The sequence below is a fragment of the Brienomyrus brachyistius genome, chromosome 22 (genome assembly GCF_023856365.1).
Source record: "Brienomyrus brachyistius isolate T26 chromosome 22, BBRACH_0.4, whole genome shotgun sequence".
Classification (NCBI taxonomy): domain Eukaryota; kingdom Metazoa; phylum Chordata; class Actinopteri; order Osteoglossiformes; family Mormyridae; genus Brienomyrus; species Brienomyrus brachyistius.
The window spans coordinates 8946339-8972108 of record NC_064554.1 but is presented as its reverse complement, the minus strand read 5'-3'; the positions used below and the strand labels follow the sequence as shown (position 1 = coordinate 8972108).

The following is a 25770-nucleotide window of genomic DNA, read 5'->3' as shown; positions in this document are numbered from 1 at the left end:
GTGCTGCTCAGAACACAAAGAGGCAGAAATCGGAGTGGGGCGACAGACTTAATGGTGACCCTCTTACCTGAACTGCTTCTGTGTGTAACATATATTGTATCTCTGGCACAGCACTGGAATGATAATCGAACAGAAAAGATCTGAAATACAGCCAGTGTTGGATTAGCTCTCTGTGCAGCATGTTGCAGGCACATAAAACACCTGGGTGAAGGGCGTAACTTTGGTTCGAGCACTGGGGGAGTTCAGCTCTCCACCCATTTAGGGGGAAACATGACTATTGGAGGGGTTGTATTATCCGGTTTTCATTATCTGTGGGGTCACAACCCTCCCCCCCCCCCCTGAAATTTACAGCCATGCCTGAATGTAATGACTAGTAAAACTTTTTAAAAATATATACACACTGTCCCTGACTTACAACTTTACTATACAACAGATGCCACGGTAAAATATTGTACTGTTTGACAGCGCGACCATCCAAGCCTGACGTCTCATTTTCACACAAAGTCAGTGCGATTATCCTGTTCCAGCATACGTCCGTTTGGTTGTACAACTTGCATGTTGGGACAGAACCCAGTCATAAGTCGGGGACAATCTGTAGTGTAAAGAAGGTCCGTAGGTTTGGGTTTTATAAGATAATGTAAAATCCCCTTCAAATCCACACCGCTTTTAAAAAAGTTTACAGCTGTTGGACATGCTTTCTGTACAGCCCAGAAGACAGACACCAAACACTGCTCCAACCTTACCTTGGTGTTGGACAACTGGAAGTTTGCCATCATGAACCAGGTGAAAGACCTTCTTCTCCATGAGGCCACCACAGTTCTACCTGAATATGGCAGGTGAGTTACAATTAATATGTTTGGAATTGTGTATTAGGATGAGAAATGTATTGAAGATTTGGTAGAATTGAACGTTTGTTATCTTTTTGTGGCACAGGTGCTACCAAGCTAGTGATGGTTATCAAAAATCAAGTGGGAAATCTGCTATGCCCTTTATTGGTTGTGTGATACCTTTATACACAACCACGAATGGACACTAGAGGGAGTCAGAGTCATTCTAGTGCAGACCTGGGCAAAAGTTAGTTCAAGTCTATGAAGATGAGCAGGTTTTTACCCACAATTCTTTCTTTGAATTAACAATAAACAATCAATTGAGCCTGAAAAGTGCACTGGCTCCATTGATTTCTCCGTGTACTTTCAAAAATGGGAAAAGTAACATATAATAACAAGTCTATTATTGTTGATTTCACAAGACATGACACAGAGAAGCTCAGATTCGCCCCTTCATAGGGAAGAATTGCCCAGATCTTTTCTAGAAGTTCACAGTAGAGCTGGAAATATACTTCTCTCAATAGAAAAGCAGCACATGTGGTGTCTGGCTTCGTTAGTAATGAACACTTTGAGATGAAACAAAGACCATCTGATGCCAATAAATTCAGCGGTCATGTAGTAACTATAGCCATCAGACATCAGAGGAGAACTTACAGAAATGGTGACAGAGCCTTCAGCTCTTTGCTCCTCATAGCTGAAGGCTCTGTTGCCATTTCTCAATACTACAATGCTAGCCACTGATGAGAAAATAAACACAGACGGTCTTAACCATCCTCTCTTCTATGGGCAGAATCCAGCCCCTCTCTGACGCACTGGGAAGTCTTCACAAGGAGTTCAAGGCCCTGAAGGAGAGCCTGGTGAAGCTCACCGATAAGTTCGACAAGGTGGAGGCGTTTGTCGACGACATCCAGGCAGGCAATGCCCCCTGGGCCAGCCGTGTCACACAGCCTGTACCCCTTCGTATCAGAGGGGGTGCTTTCATAAGCACCCCCCAAGTACACTGGCAAGGGCATGGCAGCAGGCTTCCAACACAAAATATAAGAAAGATGAAGAATCCTCAGGTTTGACTTGGTGGACTCACCCTAACCCTAACCCCCCCCCCCCCCAAGATAAACGGTAGGTATTCTGTAATCTGACCATCATGAAAGTGAGCCCTGACATAATACGTCCATAACAATATTTCATAATCTATAATCCATATCAGAGTCATGATGGATCGGGTGCCTATTCCTGGAAGCTTACTTCACCCTTAATGGGACAAACCAAACCAGTTTTATTCATATACATGCTTATCATACTTCTTTTATGTTTTTAACTACTGTTAGCTGTCTGCTTCTATTAGGTGTCATTGAATAGGGTCAAATATTGAATGCGTGCAAAGAAGCAGATTTCTTGCCTCATACAACCAGATTTTGCAGTTTACTACTGCTCCCTTTCAGCTCATATAAAGTGGCTACTGTCAGTATCTCTCAGTCAAAACTGGAACATTTACAGGCTTTACACACCCAAAGAATATGCAGACATATATATATATTTCCAGAAACTCTCAATTTGTAATAAACAAGAAAACATTGCACTGCCCTTGCGTGGCTAAGAAGAGTTTGTTCAGCCTTCCCTCGAGGAACTAAATAAATGAATCCCCCTTTCCTACAGGTATTCTTTTACTACTTGTCAGCAGTGTAACACAAACAATTAACAAAATGCATTTCCACTGTGCAACTTGTGCAAAAATGTTTTATTTTAATAAAAGGTAATACAATCTAAATCTATCTATCTATCTATCTATCTATCTATCTATCTATCTATCTATCTATCTATCTATCTATCTATCTATCTGTCTAAGATACTGATAGATTGAAGTATTAATTTTCATTTAGTGAAGTCACCATAATTATTTTGAATTGTTTGCTTTTATATTGCATTCAAAAAATGTTCAGTACACCTTCATAATGTATTCATTAAGAATTCATAAAACATTCATAAACATCATGCATGAATACCTTTACATCCTAACATCCCTTAACAGCTGTAATATACATTAATAACAAACATTATATAATAACAAACATTATAATTTTATTATCATATAATGTTTGTTATTAATGTATATTAAAGCTGTTAAGGGATGTTAAGGTGTACTTGCATGCCGCTTATGAATGTTCTATGAATGCATAATGAAGGTGCACTTAATGTAAAGCGTTACCGTTTATTCGGAAACTCTTTACTTAAAGCACTCATGTATAATGCATTGTAAATACCTTCATAACTCATTGTAATACATTCATAAAGTATTATACACATGGCTATAAATTCTATAATTTATATAATTTATAAAAAGGCATATCACATTTTAGCCATGTTTATTATGCATTATCAAAGGCAGAAACTTTGTCATTATACAAAGGTATAACAAAAATTGTGTGCAGTTCCTTGCAATGCAAAAGTAATAGAATATTACAAGCAAAAAAAAAATAATTTTAAATCATTTTCAGAAAAACGTAATATATAACAGAGCAGGTTATTGCACATTGTAAGTTATTTTTAGAAATACTGCACAGATTTAACCTGATAGGTATTTCTCAGGTTTTTGAAAGAGAGCGTACCCTTCCGGTATTCATTTATAAGAACATAAGAAATTTACAAACAAGAGGAGGCCATTCGGCCCATCAGGCTCGTTTGGGGAGAACTTAACTAATAGCTCAGAGTTGTTAAAATCTTATCTAGCTCTGATTTTAAGGAACCCAGGGTACACTAGCAGGAAGACTATTCCATACTTCAACTACACGCTTTGTAAAGAAGTGCTTCCTCAAATTCATTTTAAAATGTTCTCCCGCTAAATTCCACTTATGGCCACGAGTTGTAGTATTTAAAATAATATTGAAATAGCCATTTGGCTGAACAGCATCCAGACCTGTTAGAATCTTATATACATGGATCATGTCCCCCCTTAGTCTCCTTTGCTTGAGGCTAAACAGATTCAGCTCAGCTAACCTCTCCTCATAAGACATTCCTTCAACACCAGGAATCATTCTTGTAGCCCTATGTTGCACCCTTTCCAAGGCAGCAATGTCCTTTTTAAGGTATGGTGACCAAACCTGCACACAAAATCCTAGGTGGGGTCTTACCAAGGAATTATATAATCGTAGCATCACCTCCCTTGACTTAAACTACACACACCTAGAGATGTAACCCAACATCCTATTGGCCTTTTTTATTGCTTCCCCACACTGGCGAGAGTGGGACATGGAAGCATCAACATACACACCGAGGTCTTTCTCATTATCAGCTACCTTTATTTCAGTGGAACCCATAAAATATCTGTACTTTATATTTCTGCTCCCTGCATGGATTATCTTACATTTATCTACGTTAAATTTCATCTGCCAGGTATCAGCCCAGTCACTAATTAAATCAAGATCCTGTTGTAGCCTCTTTGCTGCTAGATCAGTATCTGCTACACCACCCACCTTGGTGTCGTCTGCAAATGTAACCAGTTCACTGTATGTATTGGTGTCAAAATCATTCATGTAAATTAGGAACAATAGTGGTCCTAAAATTGAACCCTGTGGTACCTCACTATGAACACAGGCCCACTGTGACATTGTGCCTCTAATAACTACTCGCTGCTTCCTGTCTGTTAACCAGTTTTCGATCCAAGCTGCTACAGTTCCTAAAATCCATGCAGCTTTAAATCCATATAAGCTCTTTTAGAACTTTAGATAAGATGCCATCAGGCCCCTGTAATTCATTTTTTTAGCTTAGCTTGGCTTAGTACCACATCAGTCTCAGTTATGCGTATATTGGTCATAGATGGCGCTCTATTCATACTAAATGGTGGGAAGTTACACGTGCTCTCTACTGTGAACACCCATGTAAAATAATCGTTAAACTCATTTACTATATCAATTTCATTTTGAATTATAAGGCCGTTACTATCATGCAAATTAGTAATTTAAACTTTTAGAGTTCTTTTGGAGTTAAAATATTGGAAGAAACTTTTGTCATCTTTAGCCTCCAATGCAATCTTTCTTTCTATATTTCTCTTGGAATATGTAATGTTATTTTTTTAACTCGACCTGTAGACTCAGATACTCCTGCTTTATTTTGAAATCATTAGTTATTTTTCATTTGCGGAACAGAGCTCTTTTCCTCCTGACTTTATTCTTAATTTCCTTAGTATACCACCTTGGTTGTAGTTTCCTAGATTTAGTTAATCTCACTCCCTCATTTACATAGAGCCAGAAATAGCATGAGAAGAGCCAGCAGGTGTCTCTCAGTTTCAGCTGCAGGGCGGCCATCTTGTTCCACATGACATCAGCAGCAGGACTCGCATGGCTGATAGAGCAGTGAAAACCCATTCAAGCAGCTCATTTGTTAGTCTAACAGTACATGTGTCAAACCCACATTCTGTTTTAATCACAATAATTTTCAAAAACTGCATCTTTGTGGAAAAAATTTTGTTGAACCATAACTGTGCTGCATCTTAATGTTAAGACAGCGACTACAGTTTAATCGAACCATTTTCTAAGATGAGTAAAAGACAAATAGATCCTTTTATTAGTAGACACTGCTATGTAGAGGCAAAGGGTGTTATAAAACTAATTCTCTGAGATTTTAAGTTTTACCCAACATTGTTTAAAACATAAAAGATTCATTTTTATACTTGGTGAGGTGTTATGATTTCACCTTGAAATAACACACAACACATGTAAAAACACTGTTTCTTTTAAATGCCATGCTTTTTATTAAATTGCCAGTTTTGGATCAAGTGCATCAACACAGAAACATACAACTCTCATAATGCAGAAAATAATAACAAAATTTGTCTTATTATTCAAGCATATTAACCTCAACACCTCTTTGTAAAACACTGAAAGTTTGCCTACAGAAAATAAAGGGGCCACAGAAATGAACAAAAGGCGAATGAAGATGCACTTTTCACTCGGCACAATTGCTCTTCTTTATCTCTGCCACTGTGGATTTCGCCCCCAGTGTCACTTTGCAGGTAAAGACGCCATCGCTGTCCCACTCTGAGGGCTTCACACTCAGGAAGCTGCTCAGACCAAAGGTTTTATCTGCCTGCTGTGTAGCAGAGCTGGTGAAAACTCCACCGGTTAGTGGGCTCCCGTTGTGTGTCCAGCTGACGTCGGCAAATGCAGCAGACATCTTAGCCAGGCAAACCAGTGTGGCTTTACCTGCCTTGAGCTCCTCACTGGACGGAGGGAGGAGGGTCAGTGAGGGAGCCTCCAGGGAGGGGTCTGGATAAGGGAGGAGAGTCAGCAAATGTATGGATTAATAATCAATGGCAATGAATTAATTTAGATTAGCTCTGTTCATATATGTATACGATAACCCCATAATGCCATAAATGAGTACATGTCTGGGTTCTGTTTACACAAACAACCTTTTATTTTGTGATGTGAAAGAGTTTCCACAGTAGAAATTTGATAAAAATATATCACTTCAATTCATGGATAATTGCGAATTCGGATAAGCAAAAACTTTGTAAATTGCAAAATGTCACTTATTTTCAAATTTTGTTTGCTATTTCAAAAAACTTGTCTATAAATATATGCAAAAACTTTTGCGTTTTTCACTACCTTTATGAGACTTTTTGCAAGTATAAGACCACAAAGCAGTCATTTTCATTTTATCAAAATACATCTCGTAAGTAGCTTAAAATAGTGTGGATTGTATTTGCTGGAAATAAGATACATTACATAAGATAACAGGCAATTAAATGTAAAGCAAAGTATATAAAAAAACGGACTAAAACATTAGCTGCAATTTTAGAAAAGAAATGATTAAATATTACTTTAAAAATAACTACATCTTTTTAATGGCACACATACACAGAAAATATACAAGGTATATTTATTAGGCTCTTAATCTTTGGGACATAAATTATCTATGTATATACGCTTAGCGTATTTTGAAGATCTATTTTTTTCTAAACTATATTCTCTAAACTTTTTCATGTACAAATTCCGAACTCATACTAAAGTAATTCAGACAGTTTTCATTAGCATGAATGTGTCGAGGCACTTATACTTTAAAAAAATATATAAAACAACAACTCAGGTCCTACTGTCTAACTTTTTAAATACTGTTTCTTCCCTATTTCTCTCCTCACTGATATAAACAGATCTTTGTCTAAACTCTATTTAGAACTTTTTGTTATACTTTGTCCAAACTCATGTTCAGGAAATTCAGACAGTTTTCATCAGCATGAATGTATCAAGGCACTTTCTTAACCGTATGTCTAGGAATAAAATTAAGCTCTACAAAGGCAGATTATGTACTTGCTTAAACAACATCTTTTTACTGAATATTTGGGTAAGAGAAGCAGAGTAGATAAGAATGGAGAGGTACTTACCGCTGACGATCAGTTTAGTGCCTTGTCCGAATACCACAGTGATACAGATCTCATACCCACCCGTACAAAAACTGCTCTTCACTTTCTGTACAGAGAGGAAGGAACTGAGAGACCCTGCTCCTCTTCATACAGTTTTTGCATGTTTTTCACTTGAATTCAGTATTAACATTACATTGTTTCAAAGTGCTTTTCATTGTCTCTGCCCAAAGACAGTTCAAATTTTAAGATTCTAGTCTAAATGCAGAGGGCAGGCAGGTAATGGGAAGCAGGTGCTGGGCTGCTTCTAATGACATTACATTCTTCCAAACCACTGAGAGACCCTGCTCCTCTTCATACAGTGTTTGCATGTTTTTCACTTGAATTCAGTAGTATTTGTATAGTATATTATGAAAGCATTACATTGTTTTAAACCACTTTACATTATCTCTGTCCAAAGCACCCAGTCAGCAAGCCAGAGGTGACATTGGCAAGGAAAATCTCTATAGAAGGAAGAAACCTTGGGAGGAACCATATTCAAATTTTAAGATTAGTGTGTAAATGTGGAGGGCAGACAGGAGAGACATCACAGGAAGAAGGTGGAGGGGGGGGCAGGCCAGATGGACATCACAGGAAGAAGGGGGGGGGCAGATGGACATCAAAGGTAGTGGGGGGGGCAGGTCAGATGGACATCACAGGTAGTGAGGGGGGGGCAGGCCAGATGGACATCACAGGTAGTGGGGGGGGGGGGCAGGCCAGATGGACATCACAGGTAGTGGAGGGGGGGGGGGCAGGCCAGATGGACATCACAGGTAGTGGGGAGGGGGGGCAGGCCAGATGGACATCACAGGTAGTGGAGGGGGGGGGGGCAGGCCAGATGGACATCACAGGTAGTGGGGGGGGGGCAGGCCAGATGGACATCACAGGTAGTGGGGGGGGGGGCAGGCCAGATGGACATCACAGGTAGTGGGGGGGGGGCAGGCCAGATGGACATCACAGGTAGTGGGGGGGGGGGCAGGCCAGATGGACATCACAGGTAGTGGGGGGGGGGGCAGGCCAGATGGACATCACAGGTAGTGGGGGGGGGCAGGCCAGATGGACATCACAGGTAGTGGGGGGGGGGCAGGCCAGATGGACATCACAGGTAGTGGGGGGGGGGGCAGGCCAGATGGACATCACAGGTAGTGGGGGGGGGGCAGGCCAGATGGACATCACAGGTAGTGGGGGGGGGGGCAGGCCAGATGGACATCACAGGTAGTGGGGGGGGGGGCAGGCCAGATGGACATCACAGGTAGTGGGGGGGGGGGCAGGCCAGATGGACATCACAGGTAGTGGGGGGGGGGCAGGCCAGATGGACATCACAGGTAGTGGGGGGGGGGCAGGCCAGATGGACATCACAGGTAGTGGGGGGGGGGCAGGCCAGATGGACATCACAGGTAGTGGGGGGGGGGGGCAGGCCAGATGGACATCACAGGTAGTGGGGGGGGGGGCAGGCCAGATGGACATCACAGGTAGTGGGGGGGGGGGGCAGGCCAGATGGACATCACAGGTAGTGGGGGGGGGGGCAGGCCAGATGGACATCACAGGTAGTGGGGGGGGGGCAGGCCAGATGGACATCACAGGTAGTGGGGGGGGGGGGCAGGCCAGATGGACATCACAGGTAGTGGGGGGGGGGCAGGCCAGATGGACTCACAGGTAGTGGGGGGGGGGGGCAGGCCAGATGGACATCACAGGTAGTAGGGGCGTCGCAGGCAGCAGGATAGGCAGGTTATATGAGAGGTACGTAATAGGTGCAGGCCAGTGAGGAGAGGGGGGGTAGTATGTTGCAATGACCAGAAAGTGGAGCACCAGCTTTGATTTAGCAGACACGTGGAATTACGTTTAACTCGCATTTAAATGTAAAAAAACAAATACAAATAACTCCTGGGCTCATACATTTATTGTTTTATGTACTCACTATAGTGTCACTATTTTTTTCCATTATATTTTTCATGTTTTTAAGCCAAGGCGATGAAGGATGTAGGTGCTGATTCTCTCCAGTTGTAGGCTATGTTACCTGGCCATTTTCCCCTGAATAACATGGTCTCCGATAGTTCAGATCAGACACACTGATCTGAGCCTGCGTGTAATATGCAAAAATAAAATGGCGAATATGACTGGATTAGCACATGGTGTTATAGACTGTCAGCATATCCTCGTAGAATCGCTGGTGTCGACAACTGTTGATGGTGCCTTTTGTGACTCAGCAAAGGACGAAATGGTTCTTTCATTCAGAAAACGCTTTTTGTCCACAAAATGTCTTTGATATACTGTAGTGTTGCCAGAAATGTAGTAAGGCGCTCGAATAAGCAGGCCGGAGCATATATGAATGCGTTAGAACAAAATGCTGTTTACTTAACAAAACATTACATAGAAATAATCAAGGTAGCACAGGAGCAAGCATGTCGTATACGTCTCACTCTTATTCACACTTCTTCTCTCTTCTCTCATCCTACAGTCTCTGCCTTTTTTTAACACTGCCACCTAATGTTCTGAGGTTGTAATTACAGTCAGTGAACACAACATCTCCTCTCTCTGTAAAAGAATACACTCTCTATACAAAGTGAATGCAAACAGGAAAACGTAGTAGTTAAATGTAATGAATTGAAATGTAGTTCTGTCAAATACAACTCTTGTGGTACCATTGCATCAGAAATCGTGAATAAAGTATCTTTACATAAGGTGCATTAACATGTAACTGTAAAATCACTGTAAACAGTAAATTACCTATACTTAAACTTGACTCTTATCTAGAGAATAAACTGAAGTACTTCGAACCTTGTAAACAGTCTTAGTTATAACAATCAAGTTACTAGAATCATCCCAGCTTCTCTTTAATCAACTATTGCATGACATAGTCCTTAAGCCACTTGGGCTTGTATTTAACACGTGGCTGTTTGTGAGAGGGGGAATGACTAACACCTGTGTGTATCAGTCGAGATGTGTCGCAGTCTTGTCCAGCCACAGGAGGAATCTTGGCAAGATGAGAGGCATTCCAAATTTTTCCATCACTCAGCAAGAAAGAATTTGGACCTATCCTCTTCCTCACGGTTGTAGGGGAAGTAAATCTGGGATGAGCTTTAGGGACGTGATGAGGCTTCCTTATCCTCACTCTCTCTCCTGGTCGAAAAGAAGGCATGCATGCGCCACGTTTAGCATCAGTGTAATGCTGCATGTTAGTCTGATGTCTCTGAACTGCACGACGAGCAGAAACATCCAGCGGAGACATGGTAGATGGCAGAGGAAGAATATCCAATTTGGTGCGCATTTTCCTACCATAAAGTAGTTCATATGGTGAGGTGGAAGTTGCGGCATGTGGCGTTGCACGATACACCTGGAGCCAGTTCATAACAGTCTCATTCCATGGTTGTGACTGTTGAATAGCGGTTTGAATGCAGCTTCTCAGGGCACGATGGAATCTCTCGACAGCTCCGTTAGCAGCTGGATAGTAGACTGATGTTCTGCTATGGGAGATACCATAGGTGTGCAGGAATGATGCAAAAGCTGCAGAGGTGAACTGTGGACCATTGTCTGTGACAATGTTCTCTGGGTTACCATGACGACAGAAAATAGATGTCAGGAAGTGAATAACATCTTCAGTAGTGGCGGTATGTGAAAAGGCAACTTCTGGCCACTTTGAATAATAATCTGTCAGCGTGATAGCGTATCTACAAGCAGCAACTGCAGTGTCAAAGGGTCCAACAATATCAAGGCCAAGTTTCTTCCATGGTCCATCAGGCAGTGGGACTGGTTGCAAAGGAGCAGGGTGAGTAGAAGCTGTTTTATCATTAGCCTGGCAGAGTATACATGACGCAATGCAAGACTGAACTTGTGAATCCATCTTTGGCCACCAGTAGAGGTCGCGCAGACGTTGTTTTGTGCGGACAATTCCTTGATGACTCTCATGTGCAAGCGTGATCAGTGTGTGTCGTAAGGAGAGTGGCACGATGAGTCTTGAGCCTCTGAGGATGTAGTTATCCTTAACGGAGAGCTCATCTCTGATCTTATAGTATAGGGCTAGTATACCACTTACTGATTTAACGGATGGAGGCCAACCACTTTCAATTTGTGAGCGCAGAGCTGACAGTTCAGGACAAGTAGAACAAGCAGAGTTGAAGTCAACCACCGGAAGGGAGCTTAAGACAGCAGAAATATGTGCCACCATCTCGGGTTCTGAATCTGAAATAGAGTCAGGAGGCGCAGGCAGGGGAAGGCGCGAGAGACAATCAGCCGTATAGTTCTGGGAGCCTGGTCGATAGACAACATCATAGTCAAAACAGAGCAGGCGTGCAGACCAGCGGGCAACCCGCATACCAGCCCGACCGATTCCCTTTGTGCTGAGCAGTGTTGTCAATGCCTGATGATCTGTGCGGAGAGTAAAACGACGTCCCCACAGGTATGTTCTCCATTTTTCTGTAGCCCACACACAAGCAAGTGCTTCTTTTTCAACAGTCGAGTATTTCCTCTCCGTTTCAGTCAGTGTGCGGGAAGCGAAAGCCACAGGCTTCTCTGTGCCATCAGGCTGTACTTGTGCAAAGACAGCTCCAAGTCCATAGTCACTTGCATCTGTGGAAATTACCGGTCGTAGAGAAGGGTTAAAAAGAGCAAGCGCAGGACTGTTCACAAGAAGTTGCTTAACTTCCTCAAAGCTGCTTTGTGCTGCAGGAGACCATGTAAATGTGTCTTTTTCACTGACACAGGCACGCATAGGAGCCACAACCGTCGCAAAGTTAGGCAGAAACTTTGAATACCAGGACACTAGGCCCAGAAACGATCTTAGGGCAACAGCGTCAGATGGAGGAGGGGCTTTCAGGACAGCATTAATGTGTTCTTGGTCAGGAAGAATGCCATCTACAGTAATGACATGACCTAGGAAGCGTAGGGAGGTTTTCCTGAAGTGACATTTGTTCTCATTGAGAACCAATCCAGCCTCCTTCAGCTTTTGGAGGACAGCGTTGAGGTTCTGGTCATGCTCAACAGGGGAGTTGCCATAGACAATAAGGTCATCCAAATAATTTTGAACACCTGGAAGACCGTTGAGAATGTCAGCCATCATTTTCTGGAAGGCTGAGGGGGCTGATGCGAGGCCATAAGGAACTCTGCAGAATCGAAACAGACCATCGTGTGTGATGAATGCTGTAAGGTCTCTGCTATCTTCATGAAGAGGCAACTGGTAGTATGCATTAGCCAGATCGATTGTAGAAAACAGCTTTGCACCTTGTAAATTTGCAAGCAGTTCATCCACATGAGGTAGAGGGTAGCAATCTGTGACCACAGCCTTGTTTGGTTCACGGAGATCTGTGCACATTCGTATTCCACCAGTTTTCCGTCCTGTAACTACAATAGGCGAAACCCAAGGTGATGCATCAATTTTTTCAATCACACCAGCTTTCAGCAAGCGGTCAAGTTCAGCTGAGACAGAAGCTCTTACAGCAAAAGGCAGGCGTCGTAATTTCTGGCGTACTGGTTTAACAGTGGGGTCAATTTTCACCTTATGCACAAAGTTTTGTGCACAACCAATGTCTGGAGTAGTAGGGATGCAGGAAGCGGTTGAAACAGTCACACAGCTAACAGCAGGAGCAGTAGGGATACAGGGAGCAGATGCAGAGTTTGTGGTAAACACGGGAGGAAGGATAGTGTTACCTTCAATGCAGATGCTTAAGGCTTTCATGAGATCTCTTCCTAAAAGAGAAGTGCCCTTCTTCACCACGTAAAATGTAACTGGGGCAGTGAGAACTCCTCTACTCACTTTGACTTGTAGGCAACCAAGCACAGGAATTCTCTTCCTTGTGTAAGTCACTAACTGACTAACTGGTGGAAGCAGTGGTGTGTCATTGAAATACTGAACATAGATGTGGTGTGGCAAAATAGATACTGCTGATCCTGTGTCAACAACCATTTCATGCTCTTTGGTAAGAGAAGCAGGAGTACTGATATTGATTTTGCATGTGAGTGTATGTGGTGCATGGCAAGTGTTGTTTAAGTATAGCACAGTCAGTTTAGGTAGCTGAATCTCACGTACATCACTTGTCTTGGATGAGCGGCAAACACGAGCAAAATGTCCAACTTTATGGCAAGACTTGCAAGTTGCTTTGGCTGCAGGACACTGAGAAGAATTAGCCAGATGTGTGTTAGAACCACACCTGAAACAGCTGCGGGAAGATGTAGTGGAGGCATTGAATGGCTTATTAGGATGAATGTGCTGTGTGTATTTCTTTGTAGTAAATTGTGAACGGGGTTGTACAGCTTGCACTGAGACACTGTCGTTTCCTGTTATAGTTTTAGCTTGTTGAATAGCAGATTCTACTTGTGATGCAAGTGTTAAGGTTTTGTCCAGTGTCAGATCCGATTCGAGCAGGAGCCTCTCTCTTATGTTTGAGTTATTCACATGTTCAATCAGCTGATCACGGATCATCTCATCGGTTTTATCATCAAATCCACATTTTGAAGCGAGATCACGCAATACGGCCGCATACTGTATAATAGTCTCATGAGGTGCTTGTTTTCGCTGTCTGAAGGTATGTCGTTCCACAACAACGTTTACTTTAGGTGTATAATGTTTCTCTAAAGCAGTGACAGCAGAGTCAAAGGAGTCACCCGTATCTGGTAGCGAGTAGAAAGTCCGTTGTCCCTCGGTTCCGAGACAGTGGAGTAGCGTAGCTCTCCTGCGCGCTTCAGGCCAAGCATTTCCCGTTGCATTAATTACCAGTAGGTAGTTTTTGAAAATCCGCAGCCACATGTCGAAAGGTATCGGGGGCTCTCCCGGACACGGCAAAAACATCGGAGGTGCAGGCACGTTTCCAGCCATGGTGAGTCAGCAAAAAAAAAGAAGAGGTGAAAACACAAAACTCGTCGCCAAAAATGTAGTGTTGCCAGAAATGTAGTAAGGCGCTCGAATAAGCAGGCCGGAGCATATATGAATGCGTTAGAACAAAATGCTGTTTACTTAACAAAACATTACATAGAAATAATCAAGGTAGCACAGGAGCAAGCATGTCGTATACGTCTCACTCTTATTCACACTTCTTCTCTCTTCTCTCATCCTACAGTCTCTGCCTTTTTTTAACACTGCCACCTAATGTTCTGAGGTTGTAATTACAGTCAGTGAACACAACATATACGAAATGCATTTTATCTACAAAATCATTGTGTATCATTCACAAAATACATATTGTCCACAAAATAGCAATCTTTCAATCACAAAATACAGTTCATTCACTAAATGACTTCCGTTCATTCACAAAATGCATTTCCTCCACGAATTTCTTAAAATAACTTAAAGGAATTTGCAATGGAACAGAGTTCAACAAATAATTAAGTCTTGCAATCAAATTCTTTTTCAAATCATTAACCTCACATTCAGAGAGAAAATAAAACCCGTGTTTATCAAGAGAGATTTTTTGCATTAGAGGTTTAAAATGAACTTTAATAATATCATCCAAATGGGGAAGAAACAAAATACTGAGATATTATTATAAACCCTGCTTAGGCCGTTGGAAATTACATGCCTGAAAAAGTAAAGTTAGACAAAATACTGATAGTGGTCGTGCTTTTGCCTCATTTCCCTGTATAGCCTGAAAATTTGGAAAATGTATCAATAGTACGTAGTATAGAGGAGACCAATGTAAGAGGATCAGAGACAAACATAAGGACATCGTCAAAATACTACATTAACTTATAGATCAAGCCTTCATATATAAAGTTGCCCTTTTACTGAACTACTGCAGCCTGTAGCTCTAATGGCACATAATAATGAAGGGCTAAGTGGTGAGCCTTGGCGAGTCCCCCTACCCAAACGAAAATAAGAGGAAATGTACCCTGTGACCTGCTGCTCTAGGCTGATGACACAATAGCTCAATCCATCTAATAAATACTGTGCCACAACTTTCTAATATGTTGAAAATATATCCCCACTCGACCCGATCAAAAGCTTTTTCGACATTGAGCAAGATTGCTGCAACTGGTACATCCAAATTTGAGATTATATTAATGAACCTGGTTCCTACTATTTATAGTGGGGAGGGGGTGCTGTTAACCTGAACTGGGGAAATCACCCGGAGGTGGAAGGAATACTTTGAGGACCTCCTCAACCCAGACTCAGATATATCTGCGTGCACCGCCTTTGAGGCGTCTGAGGGCACAGAGGCCGAGGGGGCTGGAGTGGACTTGCCCTTCACTGGGGCTGAGGTGGCCAGAGTGGTTAAAGAGCTACTTGGTGGCCGGGGCCCGGGGTTGGATGAGATTCACCCGGAGTACCTAAATGTAGTGAGGTGGAGCTGGAGGGTGCGATCTTGTTGGGGCATGATAATTTCATCAACTTGATTGATTAATTGTTGCGGCCAGCGTGCGTATATAAGATCCGGTTGTGGTTGCGTGCGGGACTGCCCTGTAACCGGTGACGTGACTCTCCGTGCGCCAGTATCTCCTTTCTTAAAGTTGTGGCTATATGCAACGCTGCAGTTGCGAGGGCTCGGTATATCTAGCCGCTTGCGGTTGCTCCCACTTTTAAGGTTTCCCTTTTAATACCGCTTCTAATCTGCCAGTGGATCGCAGGCAACCTGCGGGATACTAAGCCACTACAATTGCTGCTGTTTTGCCCGGATGTTTTATGTTTTGTTTCATGTTTTAATTGGTTTTAAGTATTAATGTGTTTAGTTTGTTGGATGTAAACTGTGGGGCGCCGTTGGGGAGGTTTGGTGCTGGGCGGTGAGGATCTGTTTTGGGGCAGCAGGTCGTCGTGATACAGCGCTGCGTGGTCGCTTTGCCTTTTTAGCCCACCCCCCTGGGTGGATGTACATACACCATGTGATGCGTTGACCCCTTGGAGTATTTTCTGACGGTTCGCCTCCCATTCCCCTCCCCATAATGGCTGCCGGGTTTGGGTTTCTTTTTCGTGCGATTGGAGTGTTTTAACATTTGATTTGCACCATTTGTGATGTGATATTTTAAGTAATTTGTTTGCTGTTGGGTTTCTTTTGTTTTCATTTTGGAGTGCAAACTAAACAGCAGCCTAATAAAGGGAGTGTTCATGGTCTTCACGTCTCCCCGGTGCTGATTACGAATCTGTATCCTTTTATATTGGAGTGGGTTGCCAACTCCTGTGTTTTAATTCTCTGGGTGAAATTCCCAGGGTGGCGTAGTCAGGTTGTCCATTTCCGTATCCCTCGCTGCTTCCTCCCCTAAAAACGCCACATAAAGGTTCTGGATGGTGTGGGGCTGTCACGACCATTTTTGTTTGTACTTCCATATGGAAGTTTCTTATATTTAAATTTCCCATCCAGTACCTTAGTCTCATCTGGCTTCCCCATCACGCTCATCACTTTGTGCGTCAGTATAATCTGTAGGCCGGGAACTTGTGCACTGAGAAACGTTCCGCGGTGTGAACTGAAGTGCAAGTAAAATATGTACATTTTTTGAATTTGTTAAGCTGGGTGTGACAGAAACCCCCCCCACAAAGGCACGCAGTCAGGGGAGCCGACGGACGAGACGAGACTGGGGACATGGGACCTGGACAACAAGACAACCAAGGGAGGCCAGACAGGAAAGGCCGGGGGGGAACGGGGAGCAGATCTCCTTTATTCTGAGCTGCTCACAAAACCAACCCGAATGCAAGAGCTGAACCAGGATGATCCACAGCCTCTCCTCTGAATTAGGCCTTGGTGTGGGAGCCCAGTGGGCTCCCTCAGTCTCGGGTAGGTTTGCGGCATCATCCCAGCCGAGGAGAGATTTTAATAACCGATTAATAAACTCTGCAGATGGTGCTAACCACCGCACCACCATGCCTCCCCTGTTATTATTATTTATTATATATTACTGTATAATGTTATTTGTTATTATATGATTTATTGTATTATTATATTATATTAAACAACGCACAATCGTTATTTCCATTCCCTGGCAGTAGTGGTGTGCAGGTGGGTGGGTGCTGGCAGTGAAGTTTGCCTTGGGCATCACATGGGCTTCCACTGGTCCTGATGGCAGTTGTTACTCTAACTGCATTAAGGATGGTTGTGATTCACTTTAATTGAAATAATATTCTGTCAGTATTTGTAATAAAGCAGAAGTGAAACTGGCAGGTTTTTGTCATGGTGTGAATCACTGTGATACTGCTTCAGTTGGAGAGCTAAACCATTTCTTACAGTAATACACAGCAGAGTCGTCCAGCTCCACGCTGCTTATTACTAACTGATAATCTGTGTTAGACTGGGCCCTGGAGGTGAAGCGGCTGGAGGAGAATCCACTTCCATATGTGGGAGAGCTGTAAGTATGGTAGTAATACAGGACGAACTGGGGAGCTCCTCCTGGGACCTGCTTGTACCAGTAAATATTACTACTATCATCTGTGGGTTTCTGACAGTGCAAGGTGGCCGTTTCTCCTTTACTCAGAGTCAGTATGGAGGGTTTTTGAGTGACCATCCTTTGGCCGCTGACACCTGTGAAGGCAAAAGACACAAGAAAAGAAATACAAACCAATGTACAAATAACATGCTAAACAAGTAAAATTAACAGAGAAACGTGGAGGCTTGCATCTTACATGCCAGAGCTGTTAAGAAGGTGCACAGATTGAACAGCATAATGTCAATTTGTCATCAATGAGCAGATTGGAGTGTGAGGGGAGGGGAGCCGGCATCCCACAGATATATGGGGATGTTCGTTACATCAGGGGGAGGAGCTTCTGTTCTCAGCCAATCAGAAACCCTATGTTCAGTTCACACCCCAACTGCTGTCTGCAAGGAGAAGTGAAAAATATCATCCATCTGTCTGTCCTCCTGTCCATCTGTCCATCTATCCACCCCTCCATTAACTGTTTATCATGGGCAGGTTCATTTTCGGGATTCAAATCTTATCTTGACCATGAAACACATCATACCCTCATCAATATTTGTCCAATGAGCCAAGCTGCATATTAATCTTTAAACCCAATGTTTTCAAACATAAAATCTGTAGTTTAGGGCCTAAGTCTGGTGGCATCTTCTGTCAAATTTGCAAATAGTTGCTGTGATCTGAACAAAGATCTGTCTGCCAAAGCCAGACCATTAATCTTTGCATGAGTGGAAAATGTTCCTCATTGGCCAATCCAGGTTCAATAGTGAGAGTACATGATGAATTTAGCTGTTGTCAGTTTTGCCTGACCCTTCTTCCAGGTGTATCTGGAACACTAGTATGTCCTGTATCAACCCAAACCCAGCCCAGGGTCCACTAATGAGAACAACCAAATGAACAATGTTTGTTTGATAGGTTATTTTCTGAAATATCTTCAAAATTACCTTTATTTTAATCTTCCCTAAATGTCAGGTGTTTTCCTGTCATAATTCTACCCGTCTTTCAGACGGAGAACCAGAAATTGCGAACCAATATGACTTGGTTCCCTTCTGTCAAGCTATTTGAAACAGCATTATATGCTTTTAATGTGATTTTTTATGAAATGGACAGTATTCTTCTTTCTAATGAGGATGATGATGATAATGTGAATGAAATGAGGCTGAATTAAATGCTGATTCTTTCTTCTTTGATTCTTGGAAGCCATCACTGATGCTCCGACTGTCCTTTACATCTGAATCAGATCTAAACTACAGTATACTGAGTGCGAAGCAGCTGAGATGAGAATCAGAATCTATGGCTCTTTGCTGGAAAAGAGTGGGCTGCTCTCTTCTGGGGATGGGGGGCAGTTTGAGTATCTTTGAGTGACGGGAAAGTAACTCTAAGATGATCAGATCAGTGGTGGCAGTTTTGCATTGTACTAATATAACCGAGACAATTATCACTTTACCGAATAGTCTAAGTCCACATCCTCACCTGTGGTCATTAGCTTTGGGCCCTGAGTGGGGGGGGGGGGGGGGGGCACCTTGGTATCCTTTCAGTCCTTATTTCAGAGAAAGTGCAGCCAAAGTGAGCCTAGTCCAGAAGTCTGCTTAGCACTGAGAGGCAGCTCAACCTTATTGGGAAATCCGCTAAGTTAAGGGAAGTTCAGTCGCTCCGGAGCTGCCAAGCTAACATTGCAGACAATGCACAGCCACCTCTGGGGCAAGTAGATGCCAACAGCTTGGTGGAAAGAATGTCCTTTGAAGTGCTAAAAGGTGTTGAAGCTTCCTTTGACAAAAAGATTTACTTGGTTCTAAAGAAACTCGAAACTTGCTTGTCTAAAATTGCCAGGTTAGATACACAGATTGTGGATGCTGAAAGTCGCATCTCTATCTCCAAGATCGCCACGGCGATTTACAATGCTAAGCTCTCTGAAGTTGAGAGCAAGCTCAAGGCAACCCTGGATAAGATTGAGATCAAGATTTGGAGAACGGGAGTTGGCATACAGCATACGTGTTTTCGGACTTCCTGAAGGCAGTGAGGGCACTAACTGTGTTCTTTTCTTCAAAACATAGGTTGTCGGAGCTACTGAAGGTTAGCTTTAAAGGAGGGTCTGTTAAACTGGATTGCTACCATCATACCCTTACACGCCACCTCTCCCCAGACAGCAGTCCCATACTGTTATTATAAATTCCACAATTTCCAGGAAAATCTCCAGATCATGCAGGCAGCAAGGAGAAGGCTGTCTCTGCTCTACAATGGTGCCCCAATTATGATATTCATATATTTTTCCGTTGCTGTTGTAAGGAAGCGGCAGGAATTCTGCCCAGTGAAACAACAGCTGAAGGAGAGAGGGATCGCCTTTGCAATGCTGTACCCAGCCATCTTCAGGATGAGACACGTTGGGCTTGAGAATTTCTTTAAACATCCTAAAGATGCTGCTACCTTCTTGGATAAAGTGTCACAACCCGGAGGATCTCTGCAGGCAAGCAAGCGAAGGAAGCCGTGGATATGAACAAACAGGGGATAACGGGGTAAAACTCCTTGGGGCCAGGGACTGGTGGTGCGGGAGTTGGGACAGGAACCGTGGGAACTGGAGCCGGAACTTCTGTGGGTGGAGCAGGGACAGGCGGAGCAGGGATGGGAGGAGCAGGGATGGGCGGAGCCGGAGCATCAGGTGTATTTGACCTGAGACTGAAACGGTAGCCAGTGTAGCTGAGAGAGGATGGGTGTGATGTGAGCAGAGCGTTTAGTGTGAGTGAGAACTCAAGCTGCTGAGTTCTGAATATATAAATTTTGCAGGGAGGTCAATGAAAAAGGAGTTGTAGTAGTCAGTGTGGGGTGTAATGAATGTATATATCAGAGTTAGGGCATCTGTATTGGACAGAACTGGGCAAAGACAAGCAATGTTATAGAAGTGAAAAAATGAGATTTTGGAGAGGGATTTTATGTGAAGATCTAAGTAGACTGAAGAGTCAAATAATACTCCAACATTTCTGATAACAGTAGCAGGTTTTGCAGGGATACCATCAATACTAACAGTAAATCTGCAGAATTTGGATACTAATGATTTAGGGCCGACCAGTAATACCTCAGTTTTGTCTGTGTTAAGTTTGTGTAGGAAATATTGTATCAAAAGTTTTAGAGATGCAATCATTTAGGTGCTATCTACATCTTGGTGCAAGGACGTGCCTGCTGAGGCTAAATGACGAGTTACTGGTCGATTTTCGCCACACAGACCTTTTGCATATTCTAGTGTACCGTGTTCAGAAATGTATCTTTGTCTTGTGGGTCACAGATGAAGCTCCTACTCTTAATCAGTGGCTGCAAGTTATGACAAGTAACATTCATTATGAAGCCTTTTGTGCAGCATTGAAGGATAAATCGTTTTCATCCTAATAGTGCAGGGATCCATTTCTTGATTAGCTGGGCGACCCTGCATCTCGAAGAATGATCTTGGGGCTTATGGATCTGGCTTGGAAAAAGGGTGTGGAGCAATAGCTTGATGTGATATCAACCTGCGATATGTATTATGCTGTCTGCTGTCATGCACTCTCAGGACTCCCACATTTATTTGTTTGTTTATTTTCCGTCGCCTGTATTTAGTGTCTCCCCTGCTTTGCAAACAGTTCAATAAAAATATGTGAAGGAAAAAAAAATTCCCCTTGCAACTGTCCAAATGGGTGAGAGTAGTACTGTATGTAGGACATAGAAGATGGAATCGTCAGTGGATCTATTTGGGAGAACCAACAAACGGAAGGAGAGCAATGAACTTAGAGAGGGTAGAGCACAGCCTCGCAAAGCACTTCATTACTAGGGAGGTCAGAGCATTGGCTGTTTTTCATTTTTTTCAATGTTATTCTAAAAACATACAGAGATGAGGTAAATATTCTTAACTACAGGCCTAAGAAAGTCCAGTCAAGTGCCCTTTGATTTTTTTTTTAGATATTTTGTGTGTTTTATATAGCTGTTTTAGCAGCTATATAAGCAGAAGTGAAAATGTTAAGCAGGGAGGTTTTTGTCATGGTGTAAATCGCTGTGATCCGTATTCATTAGCAGAGTAATCCCATGTTTTACAGTAATAAACTGCTGAGTCTCCAACCTCCACTGTGTTGATGATCAACCGATAATCTGATTTACTCTGATGGTTTGATGTGAAGCGGCTGGAGGAGAAGCCTGTCCCATAGCTGGGGGAGCTCCATGTATGGTACATCCTTAACACATACTGGGGAACTCCACCTGGGACCTGCTTATACCAGCGAGCTTCACTGTCAGTGACTGTCCCAAGGTTACAGTCCATAGTCACTGTCCCTCCTTTACTCACTGTCAGAACAGGAGGCTTCTGGGTAACCACTGTCACACCATTCACACCTGACAAATAAAATCATTATTAAAAGTAGATCATATAACAGACTTACAGTGCTACCAAAAAGTGTTTTTATTGTGATTTCTTACATGAGAGAGCAGTGATGAGAGTGCAGATTATCAGAAGCATGTTGTCAGTGTGTGGAGTACACAGTCCTCACTGGCCAGCTGAGATATGAGCAGGTCACTGTATGAGGAGAGAGGCAGCAGCAGGGCCCAGATTTAAGAGGAGGATGGAGAGGGCGGGGCCTGTGCTCCCAGCCAATCAGAGATGCTGTCAGTATCAGAAACAGTCAACTGCTGTTAGTTGTAAGAATGATGTTGTAAAGTTGCATAAAAAGGCACTTTAAGTGATCCAGGATGTGCTGTATGATTACAAGTTATGTTGATTTACAGGGTAACCTGAGAATAACTTTACTTACTGCAGTGATCATCTGCATCCTGTATCACAGAGTTTGAAGGGCATCACAATACTGTACAGGTAATCAATCTAATACAACCTTACAGCAGCAACATGAGGAACCTGCAGGCTGCTGCCTGTAAAGGTCCCATCTCTTCCTGACCTGAAAGAAACTCATCTCACTCCCTCATTTACATAGAGACATAAATAGCATGAGAAGAGCCAGCAGGTGTCTCTCAGTTTCAGCTGCAGGGCGGCCATCTTGTTCCGCATGACATCAACAGCAGGACTCGCATGGCTGATAGAGCAGTGAAAACCCATTCAAGCAGCTCATTCTAAGGTAGTTTGTTAGTCTGACATTTTTCTAACAGTACTTATATCAAGCAACGCATTGTGTTTTAATTACTTTATTTAATTTGTTTCCAAAATTATGTCTATAAAAAGTAATGTTCCTTCGATTGGCTCAAGGTTTGTCATAATGTTGATGTATATTGTTCAGGTAACACCATCAGTTTATTTGAATCACAGAGTGTTTAAGTTTAGTAAAAGATCGAAAATGTTCCTTTTATTTGTAGACACTGCCATCTAGCAAAAGTGTTCTTATTCTGGTTTATTCCGAAAATTCTCACTACATACCCTGTTCAGTAAAGCAGGGTTAAAATTCACCCAGCATTGCTTACAAGGTTAATTTTTATACTTCATAGAGTGTTATGATCTCACATTGGAATCATAGTTTGTGTCCTTAATGGGACTAAATCAGTTTAGTAGTAAGTCAACTTTTCTAAACTGATTAAAGTACCTCATTCAAAAACACATTATTAAACTTCTACTTTCCTGAATGAAAAAGACAAACACACACAAAAGCGATGGTTTTTTTTTTTTAAATGCCAAACTTTTTATTAAATTGCCGCACAGTTTTGGATCAAGTGCATCAACACAGAAACATACAACTCTCATAATGCAGAAAATAATAACAAAATTTGTCTTATTATTCAAGCATATTTACCTCAACACCTCTTTGTAAAACACTGAAAGTTTGCCTACAGAAAATAAAGGGGCCACAGAAATGAACAAAAGGCGAATGAAGATCCACTTTTCACTCGGCACAATTGCTCTTCTTTATCTCTGCCACTGTGGATTTCGCCCCCAGTGTCACTTTGCAGGTAAAGACGCCATCGCTGTCCCACTCTGAGGGCTTCACACTCAGGAAGCTGCTCAGACCAAAGGTTTTATCTGCCTGCTGTGTAGCAGAGCTGGTGAAAACTCCACCGGTTAGTGGGCTCCCGTTGTGTGTCCAGCTGACGTCGGCAAATGCAGCAGATATCTTAGCCAGGCAAACCAGTGTGGCTTTACCTGCCTTGAGCTCCTCACTGGACGGAGGGAGGAGAGTCAGTGAGGGAGCCTCCAGGGAGGGGTCTGGATAAGGGAGGAGAGTCAGCAAATGTATGGATTAATAATCAATGACAATTAATTAATTTAGATCTATTGTAGGACATTCTTATTGGTCTAAGACATTGTAAAATGGAGTTCAAATGTTCCTAATTTTCACTTATAAGGAACTTTTAAACAATTCCTGTCCAATCAAATACGTATTATTTTAATAAAAAGGCAATACAGTCTAAAGCAATATATATATATTTTGGCAGGTTGGTATTTTGGCTCATATTATACAAACAACTGTATATAGTACAACACAGAAAATGAATGTTTTTATGTATTATATGTATAATTATGCTCAGTAAATTTTTAAGATCTAATTTTTACAGTTTGGTTTTAAAGAAATTGACAGTTAAGTAGGATATTCTGTTTGGGAAAAATAGCATTTGATGAAAAAACTAAATAAATAAGATTCTACTGCTAGTTTATTCAGATAAGACTTTACTTAAAGCACTCATGAATAATACAGTACAGATACTTCATAAAGGATTATAATGCATTCAGAAAGTATTAATAAACGACCCCAGAAAAGTTGAATGGTCTACTTTTAAAATATATATAGATAGAAACTAAATATATTCTTAGAGTTTTGTAAGAAGAATTATACTGACTCGAGTGTCTGAGTCACGAAGCAGCATGGATTCACCCTCTTTTGTGCAAATAGCTCTGTTCATGTATGTATACGATAACCCCATAATGCCATGAATGAGTGCATGTCTGGGTTCTGTTTACACAAACAACCTCTTATTTTGTGATGTGAAAGAGTTTCCACTGAAGAAATATGCTAAAAATATATCACTTCAATTCATGGATAATTGCGAATTCGGATAAGCAAAAACTTTGTATATTGCAAAATGTCACTTGTTTTCAAATTTTGATTGCTATTTTTAAAAACTTTATACAGTAAATATATGCAAAAACTTTAGTATTTTTCACTACCTTTATGAGACTTTTTGCAAGTATAAGACTACAAAGCAGTCATTTTAGTTTTATCAAAATACACATTGTAAGTAGCTTAAAATAGTGTGGATTGTATTTGTTGGAAATAAGATATATTACATAAGATAACGGGCAATTAAATGTAAAGCAAAGTATATAAAAAAACGGACTAAAACATTAGCTGCAATTTTAGAAAAGAAATGATTAAATATTACTTTATTTACAAATAACTACATCTTTTTAATGGTACATGAACACAGAAAATATACGAGATATATTTACTAGACTCTTAATCGTTGGAACATAAATTATCTATGTAAATACGCCTATCATAATTTTAAAGTTCTGTTTTTAAAACTGATATAAAAAACATTTCAGTTGAAAGTCCTGTCAGATATAAACAGACTTTTTTTTAAACTATATTCTAAATATATACTAAAGTAATTCAGACCGTTTTCATTAGCATGAATGTGTCGAGGCACTTTTACTTTAAAAAAATATATAAAACAACAACTCAGGTCCTACTGTCTAAGTTTTGAAATACTGTTTCTTCCCTATTTCTCTCCTCCCTGATATAAACAGATCTTTGTCTAAACTCTATTTACAACTTTTTGTTATACTTTGTCCAAACTCATATTCAGGAAATTCAAACAAAGGCAGTTTATGTACTTGCTTAATGTAAAACAACATCTTTTCACTGAAGATTTGGGTAAGAGAAGCAGAGTAGATAAGAATGGAGAGGTACTTACCGCTGACGATCAGTTTAGTGCCTTGTCCGAATACCACAGTGATACAGATCTCATACCCACCCGTACAAAAACTGCTCTTCACTTTCTGCACAGAGAGGAAGGAACTGAGAGACCCTGCTCCTCTTCATACAGTTTTTGTATGTTTTTCACTTTAATTCAGTATTAACAACATTACATTGTTTCAAAATGCTTTACAATGTCTCTGCCCAAAGACAGTTCAAATTTTAAGATTCTAGTCTAAATGCAGAGGGCAGGCAGGTAATGGGAAGCAGGTGCTGGGCTGCTTCTTATGACATTACATTCTTCCAAACCACTGAGAGACCCTGCTCCTCTTCATACAGTTTTTGCATGTTTTTCACT

The 25770-nt window shown here is 41.8% G+C and overlaps 2 protein-coding genes and 1 long non-coding RNA gene across 7 annotated transcripts in view; 1 reads left to right on the top strand and 2 right to left on the bottom strand.

The window, feature by feature from the left end:
• Positions 1–5581: 5581 nt before the first annotated feature.
• Positions 5582–25770, bottom strand: part of LOC125717528 (immunoglobulin lambda-1 light chain-like) — a 102212-nt gene continuing 82023 nt past the window's right edge. For 3 of the 5 annotated variants that reach the window (XM_048990574.1, XM_048990572.1, XM_048990573.1), the window contains exon 5: positions 5582–5832. In XM_048990574.1, the coding sequence (XP_048846531.1) occupies positions 5766–5832 (67 nt within the window). In that variant the 3' untranslated portion in view covers positions 5582–5765. Of the gene's footprint in view, positions 6086–7203; positions 7238–17325; positions 17652–17752; positions 17829–21565; positions 21892–21975; positions 22031–25770 lie in introns of those variants that run through there. The other 2 variants (XM_048990570.1, XM_048990571.1) reach the window with 2 other exon arrangements.
• LOC125717533 (uncharacterized) overlaps positions 17344–25770 on the top strand; it is a 90285-nt gene continuing 81858 nt past the window's right edge. Inside the window, exon 1 of the long non-coding RNA XR_007384555.1 lies at positions 17344–17434. This is a non-coding gene — a long non-coding RNA (uncharacterized LOC125717533). The remainder of the gene's footprint in view (positions 17435–25770) is intronic.
• Positions 23156–25770, bottom strand: part of LOC125717527 (immunoglobulin lambda-1 light chain-like) — a 75349-nt gene continuing 72734 nt past the window's right edge. The window contains exon 5 of the mRNA XM_048990567.1: positions 23156–23448. Coding sequence (XP_048846524.1) covers positions 23382–23448 — 67 coding nt within the window. The 3' untranslated portion in view covers positions 23156–23381. The remainder of the gene's footprint in view (positions 23449–25770) is intronic.